Source organism: Boleophthalmus pectinirostris, unplaced genomic scaffold (assembly GCF_026225935.1).
Source record: "Boleophthalmus pectinirostris isolate CB_2022bp ecotype Guang Dong unplaced genomic scaffold, ASM2622593v1 HiC_scaffold_19, whole genome shotgun sequence".
NCBI lineage: Eukaryota > Metazoa > Chordata > Actinopteri > Gobiiformes > Gobiidae > Boleophthalmus > Boleophthalmus pectinirostris.
Genome location: NW_026571140.1, coordinates 15,110,420 through 15,133,214, shown reverse-complemented (window position 1 = coordinate 15,133,214; position 22,795 = coordinate 15,110,420). Strand labels below are relative to the sequence as shown.

Genomic DNA, 22,795 nt, shown 5'->3' with positions numbered 1-22,795 from the left:
ACAATCATACCTAGAGTTGTGTTTTTTGTTTCATTCACACATGTTTAACCCACAGATTCGATGTCTTTAGTCTTCTTTAAAGTTCTTCTCTCATCCATTTTGTTTTTAAACTCCATACTTCTTCACAAGAATCAGCTGGATAATTTTTGCTCTGGAACTGCCTATTTCTACTGAACAAAAGATAAAAGGTAGCTGTTAACTTGAAGACTACCACTTCATGACATCACAAGTTGGAACAGACCATTTTGCGCTTTGGAGATGTAGCTAGACTAAAAATGCAGGATTACTTAAACATGTGTGACTGAAACAAAAGACAACTTTTGACAAGGTAACAACATTCTAAAATGGCTAAAAGCTCACAAGAGTCAATTTCACTTAATACAGGACCTTTACATTTTTTTTCAGTAATTAAAATACTTTCACCGTATAATTCAAGCACTCACAAAAAAATACCACTGGTCCATAGTTGGCTGCAGTCGTCTTCTGTCTGTCTGTTTTTCTTCTTTTGTTTGCAGACATCCAGGGAGCAGTTAGCACCTCATCCGACACGGGCCGCTCGACGTCATCAAAGCACCGGCGCCCAGGTGCTGACGGGACCCCCACCCTCCCTCACCCCCATCGCCCCCCGCAGACCCGATCCGGCACCTGTCTGACAGCCGATGACACCTCGCTTTTCATCTAACCGTGTACCCTACTTCAAAGTGAGAGCGGGGGAATCCCAGTTTTACCATTTCGTATAGGCTATATTTGTCTATCTAATCTCTTTCTCTATTGTAAGGTGTGAGGAGATTATAGCGTGCGTTTTCCTTGGATGTCAAATACAAGGTTGGAGGAAATGGGCACTTAAGATCATTAGGGCCACATCATATGGAACCGGAGCCGCATAACAACCGAGCAGGCTGCAAATGAGATTATAGGATATTTTCTTTGAACTAACTCGAGGGCTTTGTTGCTGTGTACGTCTAATTAAATGTGGAGAAAATCTTTACTGCAGGCGATGCTATAATGCTCATTTTCATAATAATCTTCAATGTAATGCAAGGGTTCCTGTTTTATACTCTGAAATACATTTTTCTCTCTGCTGTGTTAGTACTAAAATGTGTGCTGTGTAACATTTTGGTTGGGAGTCTGTCACCTGCTTGTTGCTATGGATATGTCACTGCTCTGCTCTGAATGTTCCACAGTGCGACATTAAACAACTCTACCTTACATTTATTGAATTGCAGGTGGTTTAACAGCTCACAAATACCTAGAAAAACAGGCATTCTGACTGTGAGCGGGGTTGCCTCTTCACAGATCTGACCCGTAACTTGGTCTGGTTTGGTCTCCATGAAGATAGAATGATTAAATACCGTACTGTGAAACATTCCAGACAAAGCAATAACATCTTCATGAAGAAAAGCATTTGACGGGTCCTCCGCTAGAAAAGTTACACACTGCACCTTCAAAGTAGCCTGATTCATCAGCCAGTTTCACTTTGTAGAAGCCGTTTGACCTTGCAGCATTAGAATTAATTCGCTCAACAGGAGGCAGGTTCATTTTTATTGAACCAATCGCTGCTATTTGGTCGTGACGTATGTAATGCGCCGCTAATGGAGCTAACTGGTATATTAAGCTTTTCCCAAATCCTGTAGGAAGAAGGGCAATAACGTCTTTCCCTTTGATAAAATTCACCAAACATTCTCTTTGTTTCGGCTTTAAATCCTCAATCTTGGGAACTGTTGCCAACACTGAATGTATGGCTTTGTCTACATCCATCTCGGCCGGGGATTCAGTCATGGCTTCACAGCTCTTCGCTGATTGGCCGGTCCGTGGTCTACAACTTCCGGGGTTCTTGCAAACCATCTAGTGTATTCCAATTCCTGACCTAGTTGCTGGAGAGAAATGAAATTGAGCGGAGGTACTAGGTGGCGCCAGTCTGGCTACCTTTAAAGGGCCTATATTATGCAAAATTTACTTTTGTTACCTCATCAAAATCATACAGTACCAAGAGTTGTGTTTTGTTTCATTCACACATGTTTGAGTAATCCTGGTTCCACCTTGTGATTTCATGTAGCAGTCATTTTCAAGTCAACAGCTCCTACCTTGAGTCCAGGAGAAATTGTCAATTCCATGTCTGAAATCATCCAAATTATTCTAGTGAAGGTGCATGGAGTTTAAAAACACAGAGGAGCATTCCCTGTATTACCTCATGACATCACAGAGTGGAACAGAGTGTTTTCTTTTTGAGAGAAGAAGGCTAACTTCGCAGGATTTGTGTGTTTGAAGCGTGAATGAAACAGAACTCAATCCCAGGTATGTTTTTGATAAGGAAACAACATGATAACATAGATCAGAGAACAGCGTAAATTTGCTCTAGTACAGATACAAAAGTTGTAAAAGCTGCTCTTCAAAATTATATGCTGTTAGAATGCTAGTTGTTTTAGGGTTGCAAAATTAATCGAAATGCAATTTGAATGAGCTCAATTATCAAAGGCAAAGGCTGCAGTTGCTGAGAGACCGCAAATTCCTCCGCAAACAACTAAATATCCTGTCATAATCTGCACAAACACTGCTAAAATTTTAGTTTAGATCTGCGCAAACTTGTTCTGAAATGTGGCTCTTCTGTTGGTTTGTCAGTTTATATTTCAGTCTTTTTATCAATTCTGCTGGACATATTTAAAGTGTGAACTTTGAACACAATCCACCAACCAGTTACATCACCTTAACTTTGATAGCAATGTAGCAACTATAGTATTTTAGACCTGGTACAGCCCTAATTTAGACAGACTGAGACCAATATCGTCTTAGGATGTACCTGGTGGACAAAGTTTGTTAATAAGGACTTAAATAGCATTTTTATAGCAATCTTTTCGCATCTTTAGGCATATTTTCAGTGTCAATTTTGAAGATTAGTCAGTCTATAGTCAGTGATACAGTGATACTGTACAGATTTTTAAATGTTATTTATTTATTTAATAGGGACAGTGCATATTAATGAACATCTACAACACTGCAGTGCAAATATGCCAGATTATAGCAAGAATGCTGTAGTCCCTAGGCAGGTAACACCACAAATTTAACAGAGAAAAAACAACAACAAGTGACAGTTCTAAAATAAAAGTGTCCACAAGTCTGGTTTTCCTTTAGCCACTGTTTCAAGTGGGATTTCAAAGTGGCCAGTGTTGGAATCTCTCTTATTGATAGGATAGTGCAGGAGACTGTTCCAAAACGTAGTGCCTCTGACTGAGAGCAAAATTTGTCCGAATGTTCATTAATATGCACTGTCCCTTTTAAATAAAAACTGTCCCTATTAAATAAATAAATAAAAATAAAAAGTCTGTACAGTTCACTCACTATAGGCTGACTAATCTTCAAAATTGACACTGAAAATATGCCTAAAGATGTGAAAAGATTGCTATAAAAATTATATTTAAGTACTGGTTAACACATTTTACACATCAGGTACAACCTAAGAAAATATTGGTCTCTGTGCGGGACCTCACAGTTCCCCCAGGCTGTGGCCCTACTTCCCATCCCACTTACAGTCTTTACTTTAATGAAATCCTGTAACAGAGGGGGGGCAAGTCCATACAAAAACTTATAAATAAAACATCCATATTTAAAAGCAACTAAATTATTCAAATTAAGCAAATTGTACTTGTCTAAAATAGTGCAGTGGTGAAATGAGAGTGGTTTCTTGTCCAGCATATTAGAGGAACACACATGAGTTGCTCAAAAATGCATGGATGACAAAATACATCTCCAAAAAGTCTACAATTTCTGGTGAGGAAACATTATAACATCACATTATAATAAGTCAGAACATATTTGCAATTCAGTATAACAGACTGTCATAAACACGATTCTCCAGACTCTACAGACTAAGGCCGTATATTTGCTTTAGTGCAGCGTAAATGTTCACCACACACTTTGTAGAAGACTAATATCACACAGGCTTCTGGAGGAGATGGACTGTAATTACTATATTTCACATGTTTGGTGACGCTAGTTTGCTAGAAACAGAAACTGCTGTCCTGGAAGTACACATATTTTACGCACATTGTTTAGTCTCACGGTCAAAGGACCTGCACCTGATTTGAACTTCTTCTGGTTGAGATAAATGGCTTTTCATCCAATTAAGAACATTGTTTGATCATTGGATACAACTGCTTGACACTATGACAGACTAGGGATGCACTGAAACTGAAAAATTTGCTGTATCAGATATTGGCTTCCAAATATCATTACAACTGATATCCTGTTTGGACATATAAACTGATGTAATAAAACTATTTATTGGTCATATTTGGACCAGAAAATCTCATAATGTTTGGATTTTGATTCGTACAAAGCTGCTTGAGAGATAAATAACAGCTGGAGAACCCATTTGGATCCATTTTGTCTTATTTATTTATTTTCTGCACTGGTATCGGTTAATATCGGGCAACAGGTATCGCAACTGAAAAAGCCTTATTAATGCATCTTTATGTCAGACAATAGATCTGTCATGGAGAATTTTTAAGACTAAAAAATACAACATGAGTCGGCGCTTTTGAAGGGTTCCATAATGTGTTAGTATCGAATCTCATTTTTTAAAAGAACCGAATCCTTTTCTTTTCACGTTGTATGTATTTTTTACACTGAAAACGATACACAGAAGCAGAGTAAGCAAAATGCAGAGTAAGCAAAATGAGTGACAGCCATGTGCACAAAAGCACATATTTGCCATTATAATAACAGTTAGTTTTTCAATTATTATTGTTATTGTAATATATTTAGATTTTCATAATTTCAAAGGGTAAACACACTCCCAGTCTTAGTTTGAACCATTTTAAACAAATCTGAGTCTCGGTCATTTCTCTCTGTGATTAGTTTGTAGTTATAATGAGTTCTCACATTGGCTTCTGTCGTATAAATAAATAGCAAAAGAGCCAATCTTTTGAACGGCTCTTTGAAGTGAACAGAACCAAAAGATTCAGATCCCCCAGAGGAGCCAAAAGTCCCAAGCACTAATGGGAACTGTGTGCAAACAACTACATCCCAGACAGTTGTTTCTGTGTATTTGGTTCAATTAAAAAAAAAAAGAAAGAAAAGAAAATGACCAAGTGGGCAGGGCTAAAGTTCACACTTAAACATGTTCCTCACTCATAGTTACAAAAAAGGTACACAAATACACAAAAATATCTGATAGTTAAAAATAGACAAGCTAAACTACTCTGCACGTTTTGAGAATTTTGCATGTTGCAGTTGACTTGACTTCTCTTGAATATTTTCTGAAGTAATTCTTTGTCTAGGCTTATAAAACAATATCGATATTAAGACTTCCAAAACACACCTGTTCACTCTGCAAAACATGTCATGACTCAATCGTGGATTAGCCTTTTGTTTGCACAAGGGTGTGATTATAATCCTGTGAAAAAGGGAACTTCAGAACACAATTGATCTGTTTTGTTTTAGATGTGGGCTAGTACATGATAAATCTCTTGCTTCATTAATTGAGTCACTGGTTTTCTGTAAATATGGGTAGTGTAGCACATGCATAGTCAGAGCTGTAACTTCTTGGAAATTAAATCCTTTATTACGCAAAATTGACTCTTGTGCGCTTTAAGCCACCTCCTCAAAAACATACCTGGGGTTGTGTACAAAATAGTATAATATAGGCTCTTTAATATGTGCCATGAAGATTTCTTTGTTCAGTATGTTATTGTGTATGTTGCAGTAGAACAGAACTGTATTTTTCAGCAGTAATACAAAACAGACCAAATAAATATTCACTACGTAACACCAATAAACTAACAATAAAAGTATATGGTCTGAGATGAGGGCCATATAAACTGAAAGGTCACTGAAGACACCAACAGATATGCCTAAACCTCACAGCAATGCTAAAAAATATAATAACTTCTGATATGAACCTCAACAGTCCCGCCCAAATTGAAGTCTGCTCCAGTTTTGTAAGTACATTTTCCATCAATTTTTCCCACAGATTAAAAAAAAAAAATTCAAATATTAAGTATTCAAAGGCATTACAGACACTAATCAGCTACTTGGTAACAAACTCCAAAAAGCATGTTTAAAACACAAGATTTGGTGACATGTTTTAATAATTTTGCAGTTTATAAAGAAACAGATGTTAAATAAAATTATAGCTCTTGAACTCATTAGTCATCACGTAGCTCATTATGCCTGAGCAAGCTTTTTATATAACTTTTAATATTCATTTTTTTCGTATTGTCTATGAGGGAAAATTAATGACAAATTTACTTCTGGAAGGGAGTAGTCCGCCACTGTTAAGCTCCATATGTGCAGAAATGCAAATGAGCATTGAGATAGTTGTATCTAAATCTCTTCAGAATATGATTAGAATGATTTCTCCTCTCCCAGCCTTGAGGCAAAGGCAGTGACCAAGGCTTAGCTTGTCAACACAAAGCTGAATGCTGGAAAGACTCTGGGTGAAGTGTATTCTCCAGCACAAATAGACCTGGCAGAAGGACTGTGTTGTGTTCTACCCTCGAGCTAACGAAATTAACAACTCCAGTGTGCAACATCAACATGAAATAATAACATGCATTTTGTTTTATAGGCCTGAAACAAGGAGAAGGATTCATAATATAATAGCAGTCACTTCATGGAGGTCTTTTTGCAATCTTGTATGACTTTGTGGGTGTGGCATATGTTTTTAAGTGAGATGCCCTTCCCAGTGGCTTCATTCATGGGTTTCAGGCACAAGAATCGTGTCCTGATTTGAAGGATTTGGCATGGCAGTGGTCCTGTGTTTTTATAGTCATAATGCAATTCATAATAAAATATTATGTCTTTTGAATAGGGAAAGGTTCTTACAAAATCCAATTCAAATCAGGAAGGAATGAATTACCTGAAACCATGAATCTATTACCAATAAGTCTGACTTATTGTGCTAAGGAGATTAGTAATGGTTGAAAAAGTCATAGAAGCAGATTGGCACATCTCTGCCAGTTTGTCCCAGGGCAGTCATGACAAAAAAGTTCCTTACACTTAACTGCTGATGTGTTCAAGAATTTAATGAAATTAACTAGGAAAGTACTATGATAAGAGTTATGATGATGATTAACACTACCAATGAAAAGTTTGGAGATGCCATCTCATTCAGTGTTGTTTTTCTTTATGTTTACTACTCTACATTTTTTTTATACATACTGAAGATGGCAAATATACGATGCGAGATGTATAAAATTATGTAGCAAAGTTAAATAACTAAACAAAATATTTAAGCATATTTTATGATTTATATATCCCATCTTCAAGGTACTCAAAGCGCTTAGCATTGAGGAACCGCTCAAGCCCGATTTATGGTTGCGGGTCTTCATACAGTCGAGAGCGGGATTTGAACCACCAATCTTCTGATCAGCTGACAATCGCACTTATCAACTGAGCCTCAATTTATATTCAAATCCTCAAAGTCTGCACTGTTTGCTTTGTGAACAGCACTGCAAACCTCTGGCCTTCTCTCAATGAGTTTCATAATGAACTCTCCTAAAATGGTTTTCACGTCACCGCTGTGCAGTGTCAGGGTCAAGAAATGCCAAAAGTGGATAGCAGTGATCAAAGCAAAGGGTAAAGACTTCTTAAAGGTGCATTGTGTAATTTTTCTTTTGGAGGGTCCGTCAAATGCTTTTCTCTATGGAAATGTTATTGTTTTATCTAAAATGTTTGAGTGTATGATATTAAAGCTTTCTATCTTCATGGAGACCAACCCAGACCAAAGTATGTGTCACAGGGTTCCCATGGTCATGGAAATCCTGGAAAATCATGGAAATTGTAAATGTCTTTTTCCAGACCTGGAAAAGTGATGGAATTTTGTAAACTAAATGAAAGTTTTGGAAAAGTCATAGAATTTGAGTATCTCTTTCATGTAACTACAGTGTTTTGTTAAGTTATCATTAGGCTATTTGATTATTTCCAAACGTATGCGCTTTTTGTTTATTTGTCAACAATAAATGCACTGACAGTATTTTGAATATTAAAAAACTATAATCCCAAACCATAAGGTAAGTGGAAAGGGTCAACATTTCATATTTAGCCCTAAAAGTCTGATCAATTCTACACATGTAGAAGTCATGGGAAAAGGTCATGAAAAAGTCATGGAAAATTTCTGAAATTTTGTCAGTGAAAAAGAGTGTGAACCCTGATGTAAGATAGAGTTGTTTAATGACATACTATGAAACATTCCAGGCAGAGAAATGACATATCCATAGAAATAAGCAGGTGACTGACCCTCCACCAGAAAAGTTAAACAATGCACCTTTAAACAGTTCATTTTTTGTTTGCTACATTTATGTTTCCTTTCATAGCTTTGACTCTTTCAGTGAGAATGTACAGTATAAATAATCATGGAAAAAAAGAAGAAAAATAAATGAAAAAGTGCATTTAAACTTTTGAATGGTAGTGTACCTTACATGGAGAAAACAGAAAGGCTCATAAGATTTCTATAGCTGGATTACCTTGAGGCCCGAAGTATTGATGGAAATTCAGTGTTTACATTGTCACAGACTATTTGTTTACGTATATTTGGGTCATTGCATGGGTTAAAGATACTATCTGCTTGTCACTGGTTTTTCTCTGCCCTTTTTAACCTCCTGTTCTTGGGGGAGAGCACTCAAGGGACGCAATGTGTTTTAAATCCCACATATGCTATTTCTTTCCTTGGGCTAAAAAAACAATATATTACATTTCTATCAACTGTAACCAAATATGAGGTTTGGGAAAGCAACTGAGAGTCTAGCATGACAGCCCCTTGCAACTCTTTGACTCATTTGGGTAGCTTGTTTTTGCTATGGTGAGAGTTTTCGTATTCACAAACATCTGTAACCTCCACAAACAATACACAGCACATTGTCAGAAGGGCATCCAAGCGAAAAGACTTCAAAACACGAGAAGCACTATGAGAGATGAGAGAACGACCCCGGTGCCCTACCGTACCGCAATTCTTTCCACTTTCTAATCTTGTTGTCATGTTGTGCTCTTGTGGTATTCTGTGCGGCCATAGCAATCAGGTAGTGTCAGGGCTGACCTTGTGCGAAACCTCATGCGTGTGCTGTATGGCTAGCTATGGAAACAATGCGCGTCTGTGTTTCTTTACATACGCGCTTTGGAGATGTAAGCACTAAGGCCACAGCTCTGCTCCTGCTCACCCTTTGGTCTTGGGAGTGTCACTCACAGCGTCTCGTAAGTGCTGGGCCATGATAAGGCTTCTTTAGAGTCATAGAACCAGAGTTATATTTCGTAACTCTAACGGTCTGCCTCACTTGCGGACAGTTTAATAAGGTTACTGCATTTTAGGGCCTGTTTACACAAAAACGCTTGCGGTTAAAAACGATAAAATATTTTATTGGAAGTGCCTTACATTTAGATTTTGATGGCGGTTTGAGGGCTTAAAACCGCAAAAAGCGTTTTCCATCTACATTGCAGAAGACGAAAAACTCTGGTCAGATCTGCTCACGTTGCGTACGTGTTTACGTCACATGCATCACCACCTAGTGTCACCACCTAGCCGCCTGGCATGCGTACCCAATCGACTTTTGCATCACCGTATGCATGCAGATTTCCTCCCGAAAATGCTCATCTAAACGCAGAATAAAAAGTGAAGATGTGATGCCACTTTTGCATCTTCTGTTCAGACCGTCATCATATAAACGTAGCCTTAAGTGAATTCACAGAAAATCAGGACTAAACTGGAACTAAATCCAGAACTAAACCTGGACTAGGTCAGGACTAAACCAGGACCATAAAAGGACTAAACCAAATCTACATTAGGATGCAAAATGGCTCCAAACCAGAGCTAAACCAGGACAAATCTGAACGCAGCCTTAATCACAGCCATATTATATTATGAACTAAACCATGAATCCACAATATCGCAAAGAGACCAAAGAATTGTCAAAACATTAAAAATAAACATTAAAGGGCCTGCACGTAATTTTTCCCATGTATTTGAGCAAAATTCTTCTTTCTCCACCACAGATATATTGCATAAGCAGCTCTTGAGATTCAAATATGTCTGCTTTGTGTTCTTCATCTAATTATAAAGAGTCATATTGTTTGATAATCGGGAAGTGTACATTAGCATGCTAGTTGTTGTTAGCTTTATCACACTGGCCTCTGCAAGTTTTAAAAAGTGCTCATAAACTCATCACAGTGAATCATTAGGATGCTAAGGATACATAAGATAATGGAGGAATAACTTTTGCACCACTGAAAACTCTTATAGGTCTGTTTTTCACATTTGAGAAATTAAGAACAGCTCCTTTAGCCAGGTTGGTCAGGAATCGGAATACACTAGACGGTTCTCAAAAACCCTGGAAGTGCGAGTCTGGGCACTCGCCAATCAGCGAAGAGCCATACATTCTGTGTTGGCAACAATTCCTGAGATCGAGGATTTAAACAAAGAGAATGTTTGGTGAATTTTATCAAGGGGAAAGATGTTATTGCCCTTCTTCCTGCGGGATTTGGGAAAAGTTTAACTTATATATATATATATATATATATATATATATATATATATATATATATATATATGTATATATGTGTATGTATATATGTGTATGTATATATTATATATATATATATATATATATTATATATATATATATATATATATATATATATATATGATATATACATACATACATACACACACACACACACACAAATTATCGCGTTAATTGCGATTAATTAATTACAGTCATATTTAGCGTGTTATGTTTTTTAATCGCGTTAATCTCATTTTTAATCTCTAACTTTACTGTTTCTGTATGTGAGTTGCTTTATTATAAAATCTGTTTTTATGCGTTGCTGGGACAACAACACACACACAAAAACACATTTATACATTTTTTTATTTCGGTAATTCCACTCATTGCAGGAAAGCCACACAAAACGCGCGCAGTAAGAGCGATGTAAACATTACGGTAACGTTTGCGGCGTCAGTCACAATGGACGAGGTCAAAGAGCCAGTAGAACAGAGGCAGCAGTGCACAGATAAAAACACATTTGTGTCTTGGAAATTGTTCTCCCGACGTAAAATATAAAAGAAAATAACAAATATAATATTGCCTGAAAACAACCTGCATAGGCTCATGATGTCTGCACTACTGTCCTATAGTGACCTGCCACATGAGGGGACACGCACACAAACACACACACAAACACACACACACACCTTCATCATCGTCATTAACCTGAGAACGCACGGACCACGTCTCCTTCCGTAGTTACTGCGTGGACACCGCTGTCCTCCCGTGAGCCGCGTGTGGATCGTGTTTTCTCGCGTACGTGGCGTAAACCGCGCTTCCTCCTGTGCGCCTCTAAATCTGAACTAACACCAAGACTAAAACCAGGACTAATCCAGTCCAGGACTAAACCAGGTCTAAACCAGGACTAAACCAGAACTAAAACCAGAACTAAAACCAGGTCTAAACCAGGTCTAAACCAGGTCTAAACCAGAACTAATCCAGAACTAAAACCAGAACTAAAACCAGAAATAAAACCAGGTCTAAACCAGGACTAAACCAGGACTAAACCAGGTCTAAACCAGAACTAAAACCAGAACTAAAACCAGGTCTAAACCAGGACTAAACCAGGTCTAAACCAGGACTAAACCAGAACTAAAACCAGAACTAAAACCAGGTCTAAACCAGGAATAAACCAGGACTAAACCAGAACTAAAACCAGAACTAAAACCAGAACTAAAACCAGGACTAAACCAGGACTAAACCAGGTCTAAACCAGGACTAAACCAGAACTAAAACCAGAACTAAAACCAGGTCTAAACCAGGACTAAACCAGAACTAACACCAGGACTAAAACCAGGATTAATCCATTCCAGGACTAAACTAAGACTAAAGTAGGACTAAAGCAGGTCTAAACCAGGACTAAAACAAGGACTAAAACCAGTGATCTCATATATAAAGCATTTCTCTATCAATAATATTTTTAATATGGTTAAGGAAAGACTGGACTTTTTATTGTCTTTAAGTAGACAAAAGTTATTATGTTCAGATTTCCTCGTCTTTGCTACTTTACAACAAACAGTTTCTTATTCATGGAGACTTGGGCTCAACAGACAATTTGGAGAGATTTGTTAAACAATAAATGACTTTATAAAGTCACTTTTTTAAATCTATATCAGTCTTTTGATCTTCCACAATAATGTAATAATGAATTTAAATGAAAATACCGCAAATTGAAGCTTTTCTCAGCAATTTTTAGATGAGATTAAAATGAGATTAATTAGATGAATTAATTACAGATCATAATTAATTAATCTCTCAATTTTTTTAATCGCATGACAGCACTAATATATATATATATATATATATATATATATATATATATATATATATATATATATATATATATATATATATATATATATACACGCATATATACACATAGAGTATTAGCCCCATTAGCAGCTCATTACATACGTCATGACCAAATAGCAGCGACTGGTAAAATAACAAAAGTACACACCTACAGTCGAGCGAACAAATTCTAATGCTGCGAGGTCAGACTGTTTCCATGAAGTAAAACTGGCCAATGACTCAGGCTGCAGCTCCTTTAATCTGTGAAAAAAATTATAAAATCAGGTTTTGAACTGCTTAGCTAGTCCTGCCGAGGGATGTAACGATGTCTGAATCTCTCAGTACCATATTTTCACGATATGCATTTGACAGTACGATATTTATTGTCATATTTTGTGGAGGCTAACCAATTTGTAAATAGGCTACTTTTTCTTTTTAAAATGTATTCACAAAACTTTGGTTCTGTCATAATAACCCAAAGAACTAAGATTTAAAATTGCCTAATAACAGTTATTTCTTCATCGTCTGCACTGAAACAGAGCAAAGGATCATGGTCTATGCAGTTCCATCTGTGTTTTACCTCATGCAGCGCCATAAAAATGAATTTACGCAAACAGACTAGTAATTTGATATATTGTGATGGCCCGTAATATTATTGTAAAATTTTTGATGATACAATGTCACAATATTTTGGTTACTCTTCTTACGTACTGTCATGCTTATTTTGCAACTTTATTTATTTTTAATTTATTTGGATAGAATATTTTTCAATAAAGGCACACTGACATTGACTGTAATATGTTTTATTGATAGAACACATCAGATTACTCACTATTACTTGGTTTATTATATATTTTTTGTTTGTTTACTAAAAGTTGCTATGGGTCACTCACTTACATCCTTGTCAAGACTGTCTCAAGTCATCCACAGCTATTATCACACTATTCCATCAACCACGGAAAGGTCAAGCTGGGTAAATATTGTCCAAAGTACTGCTCCCCTTGTGAATGTTGTGGGGTTTATAAGGTGATCCTGTGTTTGGGATGTGCTTTGTCAGATGAGCTGGCGGGGAGCGAGAAGCCTTATTATGCTCCGCGGAGTGTGAAATCTTAGTAGTAAGTTGGCTGTGTTGTGGGCTTCAGAACTGTGCCTGTCAGTGCATTCCCGGCAGCACATATCCAGGTGTTTGCCAGCCAGTGGGACGGAAAGGCAGCCCCGGGACCACCTGTTCACGGCAATTAGGATTCACACATGCCACAACAGTGCTGGCTGCCGCGGAGTGAGGAGCCACCGCATGCCTAATTAATGGCACTTATTCCATTTGGCAAGTAGTAAGTGAAAACATGGTGCAATAAGCAATAGTAAGTGATAAGACAGGTTTGATTGCGATGCTGTTTGCTCTGGAAAGGTTCCCTATCCACTCTACTGACCTGCCTTTTCCTACTGTACAACAATTCACCCTTATATAACAGATAATACTTATATAACAGATAATACTCCCTACAACTGTACAACAACTCACCCTTATGTAACAGATAACAGATATGTCCTGTCAGTCTTCATATCAGTTTTGCACAATTTTTCCTTATGATCTCTTGTATATAGCTAAGATTTTTGCTACTTTACTGTTATTATATTGTGATGTGTGAACTACTGTGTCCAAGTAATTTCCCCTGCTGATCAATAAAGTTTGTCTAAGTCTAATTCGAAGCACATGCCCAAGTAAGAGGAGACTTTCAATCAGACGTTTTCAATTAAATCCGTGCTTGGATGTCTACTGTGTCTATAGCTAAATGTTGGTGTTAAAAATGTTTAAAGGTGCACTAAGTTTCTTTCCTGAACCTGATTGAGCTCAATGGAGATGTTGTTGTAAATGTTTCACAGTATGGCATTAACGTTATCTATCACCATAGAGACACCACAAGGGCAAGGTCCAGGTTTTAGGTCATGTTTTAAGTGTATTTTTAGTGATTAAAACACACAATGCCATACTGTGTAACATTTCAGCCAAAGCAATAACATCTCCAAAAAGTGTTGGGTGCACCTTTCAATGTTTTACAGTAAAAAAGTTTAAGTTCAACATTTTCCAAAAACGGTATTTTCTGATATTTTTGTTAATTGGCATAATAGAACAGGATCAAACTGCCCCAGGGCAGCTGTGGCTACAATAGTAGCTTACCACCACTGACTGTGGAGTGACTGAATAATGAACTGTAAAGCGCTTTGGGTATCTTGAAAGGCGCTATATAAATGCAATCAATCAATCAATCAATCAATCAATCAATCAATCAATCAATCAATCAATCAAACAGTGAAGGCATTATAGGCTACTATGCGTAAAAGTTAAAGTAAGTTAAAGTATGCTACTATGCGTAAAGGTTTAAAGTTAAAGTAAAAACAAACGAGTTAAGTTTGTACCACGCTAACATGTTGAAATTGTCTCTACTAAAACCGTTTTGTGGAAATAATTCTCAAATAATCCTAGATCTGTACAGCACAAGCCCAAACCGAAATGCACAAGCGGCGCATGAACGCAGCACAACTCTTGTTTCTGCCAAAGCGGAGGCTCGGGCTCGTCTCTTTTATCTCCTCGTGGTAGAGTGATGCTGCGCTCTGATTGGCTGCTGGGCCCGGTGTCTTTGGGCTCCATCTCACAGGCCGAGCCTCAGAGTGCCTGGCTGAATGCTCAGTCAGCACTTCTCCCCGGTGATCCCCTCCACGCCACGCTACCTGCAGCTTTACGCACACCGCACGCACACAGTTACCGATGCGTGAATGTTGTATTTTGCCCCGTGACCTGCTGCACGTTTCACCTGGACGACCTCACTGGGAACTACAACTCAACAATGCGTGCAAGTTGCGTGCTCCGATTCCACAGGTCATTACCGCTGGCGCGCTCTCTGAGGAGGTAACGGAGGTGTAAAGCGTCTATGCGTGCACCATGGATTGTCTGTTTCTTCTGACATGGACTTTACCCATCCCGCTTCTTGGATGTGCCTCCGTCAGGCTCCTGCCCACACTGCTCTGCTGGAACATTATCAAGGCAGGTGCAAACTTCTGCACATGCATTTACAGCTACCAAAACAAGCTATCGCACTTTGATATTATTTTTTTTAAGTACATGCTACCTCCTGTTCCAACGCATGTAGTTGGAGGATATATGTTTCCGTCATAAAGCCCGTTTATCACCCTAACCACTGTTGCACTGTTGCACCAACCTGTTGCTACCTGTCTCTTTATGTTTTTTTTTTTTCTTTTCTTTTTTTTTTTTTTTGCAGACGTTGCACGTTTACTGTTCCCACACCGGAGCGGCCAGCGACAGCCAAGGATTAAATCACGGTGAGTGCTCCCTGCCTTTTGATATGGGCTGATGTGTCTTCCAGCTGGCACCACTCAGGCATAAGCTTAAAACGTGATCCTTGGGATTGCTACGCAAAGTTATTGTACCAGTGTTACTTGTAGACGAGAATGAATGGTCTCCGCTGCAAGGTATTCATTGTGTACAAACTTGATATTATAGTCACAAGACTTCAGCTGGTTGTCTATAAATAAGTGTATGATATATATAAATTGTCTGACCACTGTATTATTTCTTGTCTGTGAAAATGATTTAAGTTTCTTACATTTTATTTGACTTGGTAAAATTAAGACATCATGTCTTTACGACCTCGGGCTGACTCGTATCTAATATGCATGGAAATATGATGTTAGTGTTATTGCTTCTGTCAAAAGCCATCTGTGATCCATATGATCTCAGCGCTGTGAGCAGCTGCTGCATGGTGTATTAATGCTAAAGAGCCTTTGGAAACAAAGAATGCCTGTAGAAAGACGCTGTAATAATGCTGTCATAAGCAAATGCACAATGTGCTTTTTTGGAGAGACGGGCTAAAAAGTGACCCAGTAGTTGTTCCTGGTCAGCTGCATGCTGGCCAATTTCTGTCATGCTAATCCAGTTCCAAAAAGTTTGGATAAAAGCGCGTAAAATTGTCAGTATTTTTTATTTTTGTCAATCATTCGACAATAATTCAACATGCATTTTTCAAATACCCCCCCACCCTCCTCAAACCTCTGTTGTCCTCTGCATTTGACCCATCCTTGAATACTTCTGGGACAACTTCTCAGGAGCAGTGAGCGGCACAGTGCACCATCTCCAGATCTTGAGCTAGGATTAGTCAGGACTACTTTGACTGGAGGACTTTTTTATAAGTGAGATGAGTGTGCTTGAACCTTTGCACTGGCTGCGCATGTAACACAATTAAATTATCTTTTGTAATCTGTTTGTTGTCCTCAGACTATGTGTTCGTGAGCCCCGTGGAGGTGGACTCTGAAGGCTTATACCTGAGCCATGACCTGAGCAGACACAGCCACCGCAGCAGAAGGTCCCTCTCCTCCCTCAGCCCCCCCTCCTCTCTGCACTACCACCTGTCCGCCTTTGGTCGGGACATGCAGCTGGACCTGCGGCCCTCGTCTGTGGTGGGCCCAGGCTTCACTGTACAGACTCTGAGCGCTGACGGCGTCTCCACGGTGAAGGGGGATCCTGCATATCACAACTGTCTCTATCAGGGAATAGTCCACAATGTGTCATCTTCATCTGCTGCTATTTCCACATGTGCAGGCCTGGTAAGTGTATTCCGTTCTGCTGACAGTTCCACATCTCTTGAGTCTGTGCTGGGGTGGAAAATAAATCAAAATCCATTTACTTTTTTTAAATGAAATATTTATAGCACTAATAATAGAAGCAGTTAATGTCATGTACCTGAACTATAAATTTAATGGTGATAATAATGAAACTGTAGAAATTGAAAAGTAGTAATACACATTTTAGCTATGGCCACATTCGTATTGCATATTTGTACATTAAGGAATCACCCACTTCATACAACAGTGCATTTAGAGACTTGAAGTAAAGTGTCTTGCTCAAGGACAAAATGGCATGCATTGACAAAAGAACTGAACTGCCAACATCTTTACAAACTTAGCTAGATGTGGTATGTATTGGTAGTAAGAATGAGCATTTGATTTGTGTAGAGAGCTTTTTGAACCAAAGATGCTTTACTTTGCATTTAGTCAGTGCACACCTGGTGATGCTAATCTCCTGCTGAAGCACCTCCTGCCTTGGGGTTCACTGACAAAAACAAGCCAATATGTACCATTGGCTTCTTTGACCAAACCACCATCGATCACTCACATATACACCCCTTTCATACTTAGATGAGTGAAGTGTCTTGCCTTAGGACACAAGAACAGTATGTATTTGGTTGGAGTTGGGATCAAGCCACTGTGGTTATAAGTATATTTTGAGCTATAGTATAGTAGTGGCAACTTTTATTGTTTTTTTGTAGTAGTGTCATTGTAATCCCTCATTTGCCCAGGTAGGGTCCATAGCAGTAGCCTGATTCATCAGTCGGTTTCATTTCATAGAAACCATTAGGATTCATTCGCTCGACGGTAGGCAGGTACTTTTTTAATTTAACCAGTCGCTGCTATTTGGTCGTGACGTATGTAATGTGCCGCTAAAGGGACTAAATGGCATATTAAGCTTTTCCCAAATCCCATAGGAAGAAGGGCAATATCGTCTTTCTCCTTGATAAAATTCACCAAATATTCTCTTTATTCCATCTTTAAATCCTCAATCTCGGGAATCGTTGACAATACAGAATGTATGGTTCTTCGCTGATTGGCTGGTGCCCGAACTCGCACTTCCGGGGTTTTTGCGAATTGCCTAGTGTATTCCGATTCCTGACCTAGTCGCTGGAGATAAATGAAATTGAGCGGAGGCACTAGATGGCGGCAGTCTTGCTACCATAGCAGTGTTTTAAGAGAGAATCAGTTTCACTCAAAAACTGTCCAGGTGACAATCTTACTTGGCTTTTTGTTTGTTGTAGTATTAATTCTTTGTACTTCAACTCAGCATTCAGTATTTTTACTTATATAGAGCACTGACCCAACCTCATACATTCAAACCTCATGCAACCCTAAATGTATTGCCTCATCTCTACAGAAACTTTTGCAAATCGCTGTTCCCTTGGGCTAATGGAACCCATCCAAGGCTTTTTAAACGAAGATGATAGTTTTCAGACAATTTGGAAACACAAACATTCACCTCATCCGCCCTGGCCACTCAAAGCACCAACCTTTAGTCAAGCCTGTATTTTTCTATTCACACTTTCCCTCTGTAACATTTAGGGCTATTTCGCTATGACATCACCACCCGGGAGAGTCAGCATCACCTTCTCGCATTGTGTAGAGTGCTGCTTTGAACACAGGGAGGAGTGGACGAGATAATAGAGTAGGGCCACTTGAACAGGAGAAGAAGAAAGGTTACACCACTGTCATTGCTGACCAGGAAGAAAGACCATCATTAAGTTTATTTGAAGAGCCGGTTTATGGGACAAGTGCTCTGAATTTACATGGGGCACTGGGGGGTGAATTGGCTGAAGTAGTAATTGTGCAGATGTTTCGTAGTGCTTTCTGTAGTATCATTAAGGACAACAGGGAGACATGCTGATTGGCTAGTAATTGTCTTTGGCACCATTGAATTTGAATTTGAATGAAAGTTAGTCACAGTCTTTGAGGATTTTTCAACAGTTTATCTTGCTAGTATTATGTGTTAAAAGGTATGCTGTTCTTGTTGGCAGCAAAATCACCTAGTAAGAATCCTGTTAATTATGGCTCACTCCGGTAATGGTTGTTTCAATGGGATGTTGTCACTGTTGATTTATGAGCTACAAAGTGCAAGTAAGAGTGAGGAAGGGTGCACTTTTTCTTCTGTGGACTTTGGTTTGATCCTGTTCTCGTCCTGGTCCCAGTCCTTTGTCATATTCAAGTCCAGGTTTACTGTAGTTCAAGTTCTGTCTCAGAGTCAATAAGGTCAGTATTGGCATAAACCAGTTCTTGTCATGGAGTTGTAAAGGATTTCTGAATAGGAGTTCTAATGTGGATTCACTTTCACACAAAATAAATTTTTTTTTTACTGCTGGTCGCATTTAAAGGGTCCATATTTTCTGATCTATGTTTTGTTTCATCCACACGTTCAACACACAAATCCTTCATATTTGGGGTGAGTTCGTCTCTCAAACTGAAAACACTCTATTCCACCTTGTGATGTCATGTGGTAATACAGGAAGTGCTTCACTGTGTTTTTAAACTTCATATACCTTCACTAGAATCATTTGGATGATTTCAGCCCTGGAATTGCCCATCTCTAATTAACTAAAGGTAAAAGGTAGCTGTTAACATGAAAAGTACCACTACATCACAAGGTGGAACTGAGATAGAACTGATTTTGAGATTTACACATACTAATAAAGAGTTACTCAAACATGTGAACAAAACAAAACGCAACTCCAGGTCTGTTTTTGATGAGGTTACAACATTATAACATGACTTAAAAACTCACAAGAGTCAGTTTTGTATAATATTGGATCTTTGCCTTATTCATTCATATATTATTTATAAGCTTTTTTTCTCAACTTTCAGAGACCAGATTAGAATTTTTCTGTCATTGTAAAGTTAACAACAACTAGCATGCTAATGAGCACTTCTTGATTATTTCACAATAAAATGCTTCATAATGCTTCACTGTGTAACTTCTGGTGGAGGGTCCATCAATTTTCTACATGTTAAGTATGGTGTTAAACCTCACTATCATCATGGAGACCAGGCCATGTTACGGGTCAGATCTGTGGAAAGGCAAACTCGCTAGAATCCCGTTTTTTCTAAGTATTTTTGAGCTATAAAATTACCTGTAATTAAACAAAAATATGAGGTAAAAGTAGAGCTGCTTAATGTCATACTGTAGAACATTCTAGGCAGAGCAATGACATGTCCAGAAAACAAGAACCCTAACCAAAAAGTTACATAGTGCACCTTTACTTTGGCCCTGTCCACACTAGTATGTATTCGAATCGTTTTCGTTGTGGATGCAATGTTCGTCCACACTAATCCGATTGAAAACAGCTCCAGCTCCCACGAATTCATCTGAGTACTGCTCTGATCCGGCACTGTGTGGACACCTGAAAATGCTGATACGCTGATACACTGATGTAGGTCTATGCACCACGAAGTAGCTAATTCACCCCCAAAAGGCTAGCATATATTCATATATACAGTCTATGCGTATGACCTGCAGACGTATAATCTCTGAAAAGTTTCACATGAACCATCTCCAACGCGATAGAAGCACAACACTGCTCTGTCACAGAAAGAACACATATATTCCACTGAGTCATGTCCTTTAATCCGACAGAAGCTGAACCGCATCAGTGTACAATAGCGAGCTGTTTTGAGCGCTCAGTTTATGCAAATTAACCATGTGGTTTTAAGTTTAGTTTCTGTAAAATGTAAACACATATGCTCAAAGCTGTGTGGATAAGGAAGGATTGCAGACACAGAAACGACGTGTGTGGATGCAGATCGTTTCCGATACGGTGATGTGCGGATTCGTTTCAGTGTAAACGGATCTTTGAGTGCTTCCAAAATTTGCCCATCTGATAAACAACCCAAACCCAGCCAAAGATAACATCCTTGGTAGAGAGGTATAGGAGTCCAATGCGTTCTCAAGCTGGCTATCACGCAGATTTACCACCACCCCAACGCTCCCCTTATTGATTTATGTATTGATATTCTGTTGTGTTGCTAGGCTGCAAACTTCACTTTATTTGTCTCTGTCAACATCTAAGAAATACTATTAATATTTTCCCCTTATGCATGAGTACTGTGTAATTACTAGAAGCCTTGCGGTCATTCGGTTTATGAGGTGACTAGCCTCTGTGGCCCACCAACACTCCTGCGCTCCCTGACAGCTCCCAAGCCAGTCCTAAACAGATGTACTTTCTACTTCTCTGTTAAAGACATACCTCCATTCATCATGTCTTGTCCGGACCTCCTCCTCTTCTCCTGACTGTTTTGCCCCCCCACTCCCCTCCCCTTGCCCTGCCTCTTGTTCGTAGCAATTAAAGCCATGGGTGAGGTTCGAGCACCGCTAATCTTCACATTGTCCGTTTCATTAGGCTAGCTTCCAATCACAAAGAGGCACCACCGACCCGTTCTCTTAAGAGGTCCACCCGGGCGCAGTGTGATCGGGTCATGATTGAATTTGAATGGGCCGTGCATGAAGCTTTGATCTGTTTCTGTCTCTTTTTTTTTTTGGGTTCTTTCTTTGATAAGTGCGGCTACAGGGCTCTGATTGGATAGTCCTTAATGGACTTGATGTTGCTTATTTTTATTGGCAGTAAATAAAAAGAACAATTAATTGGATTTGAATGGAGATTGAGTTTCAGTAATGTCTAATAATGTCAATGATCAATTTTGGTCTTTTATATCAAAAGGTCCACAACATTTGTCAGTGAAAGCATGTGGTTTGGAGCAGAGTTCAGACTTTGGAGGAATGTTTTTGTGTTTTTTGTGTTAAATGGCACTCATTTAAAGTTTGTCTTGTTTATTTTTAGGATACCGGTGCTTCTATTTTGTTTCCTCATCACAAATGTACCTGGAGTTGTGTTTTGTTTCATTCACATTTTAACATACAAACCCCTGAGTTATTTTCTGAAACAGAAAACATTCTGTTCCAACTTGAGATGTCATGTGGTAATACAGGAAGTGCTCCACTCCAACTCCAACTCCATACACCTTCACGAGAATCATTTGGATAATTTCTGCCCATGTGTGAATGAAACAAATCGTGACTCTAGGTATGTTTTTGATGAGGTAACAACAACATGGCTTAACTTTATATAGGACCTTTAATCAAACATTTTGATTAATCAATTAGAGAAAAAATGCATTAATTGGCAGGCTCTTGCCAAGATAAATGCACTACCAGTATTAATAGATAAATAATAATAATGCATCAGTTTTATATAGCACTTTTCTGGATGAACTCAATGCTCCAATTGTGATCTTATCCCTGTGATATGTTTTTCATTTGATAATATCATATTGATATTAAGTGCTTTTCTGTTTAATACACTTCTATCCTCAAATATACAAACACTTTTCCCCACCTCATGCTGGTAATCCTCATTCTCATCACAGTAAAGTGTCAATGTTCAGATGGCAGATGACATCTGCTGCCTCTACTAATTTTCTGTGACTCATGATGAAATCAGATCTTGGCTCTAAGGGAATTGTGATATGATTTTTTTCTCATCACTTCTGTAACCCATGTTTCCCATGTACCCATGTTCAATGACATTGTTACTATATGACATACTGTCATGTTACCTGTTGCATTTTGCAGTATATACATAAAACTGTTGAATCCGTGTGGCCACTAAACAGCAAAACACTTCACAACTTGAAGATGTATGCACATTTACTTTTTTATATATATATATAAAACACTCAGCTAAAATACTGTAAAATACTTATTTTCCTCGAAACAGGACCACCCTTTAAAAACACACATGAAGTATTAAGCCACACATGAGTTCAATCAATGTGCACAATAAAAATGATAAAAAACAGCCTTT

At 38.5% G+C, this 22,795-nt stretch overlaps 1 protein-coding gene across 2 annotated transcripts in view; it reads left to right on the top strand.

The window, feature by feature from the left end:
• Nucleotides 1-573: 573 nt before the first annotated feature.
• adamts18 (ADAM metallopeptidase with thrombospondin type 1 motif, 18) overlaps nt 574-22,795 on the top strand; it is a 98,351-nt gene continuing 76,129 nt past the window's right edge. The window contains exons 1-3 of one of the 2 annotated variants that reach the window (XM_055154635.1): nt 574-701; nt 15,602-15,662; nt 16,615-16,943. In XM_055154635.1, the coding sequence (XP_055010610.1) occupies nt 660-701; nt 15,602-15,662; nt 16,615-16,943 (432 nt within the window). In that variant the 5' untranslated portion in view covers nt 574-659. Of the gene's footprint in view, nt 702-15,264; nt 15,367-15,601; nt 15,663-16,614; nt 16,944-22,795 lie in introns of those variants that run through there. The other variant, XM_020941647.2, reaches the window with a different exon arrangement.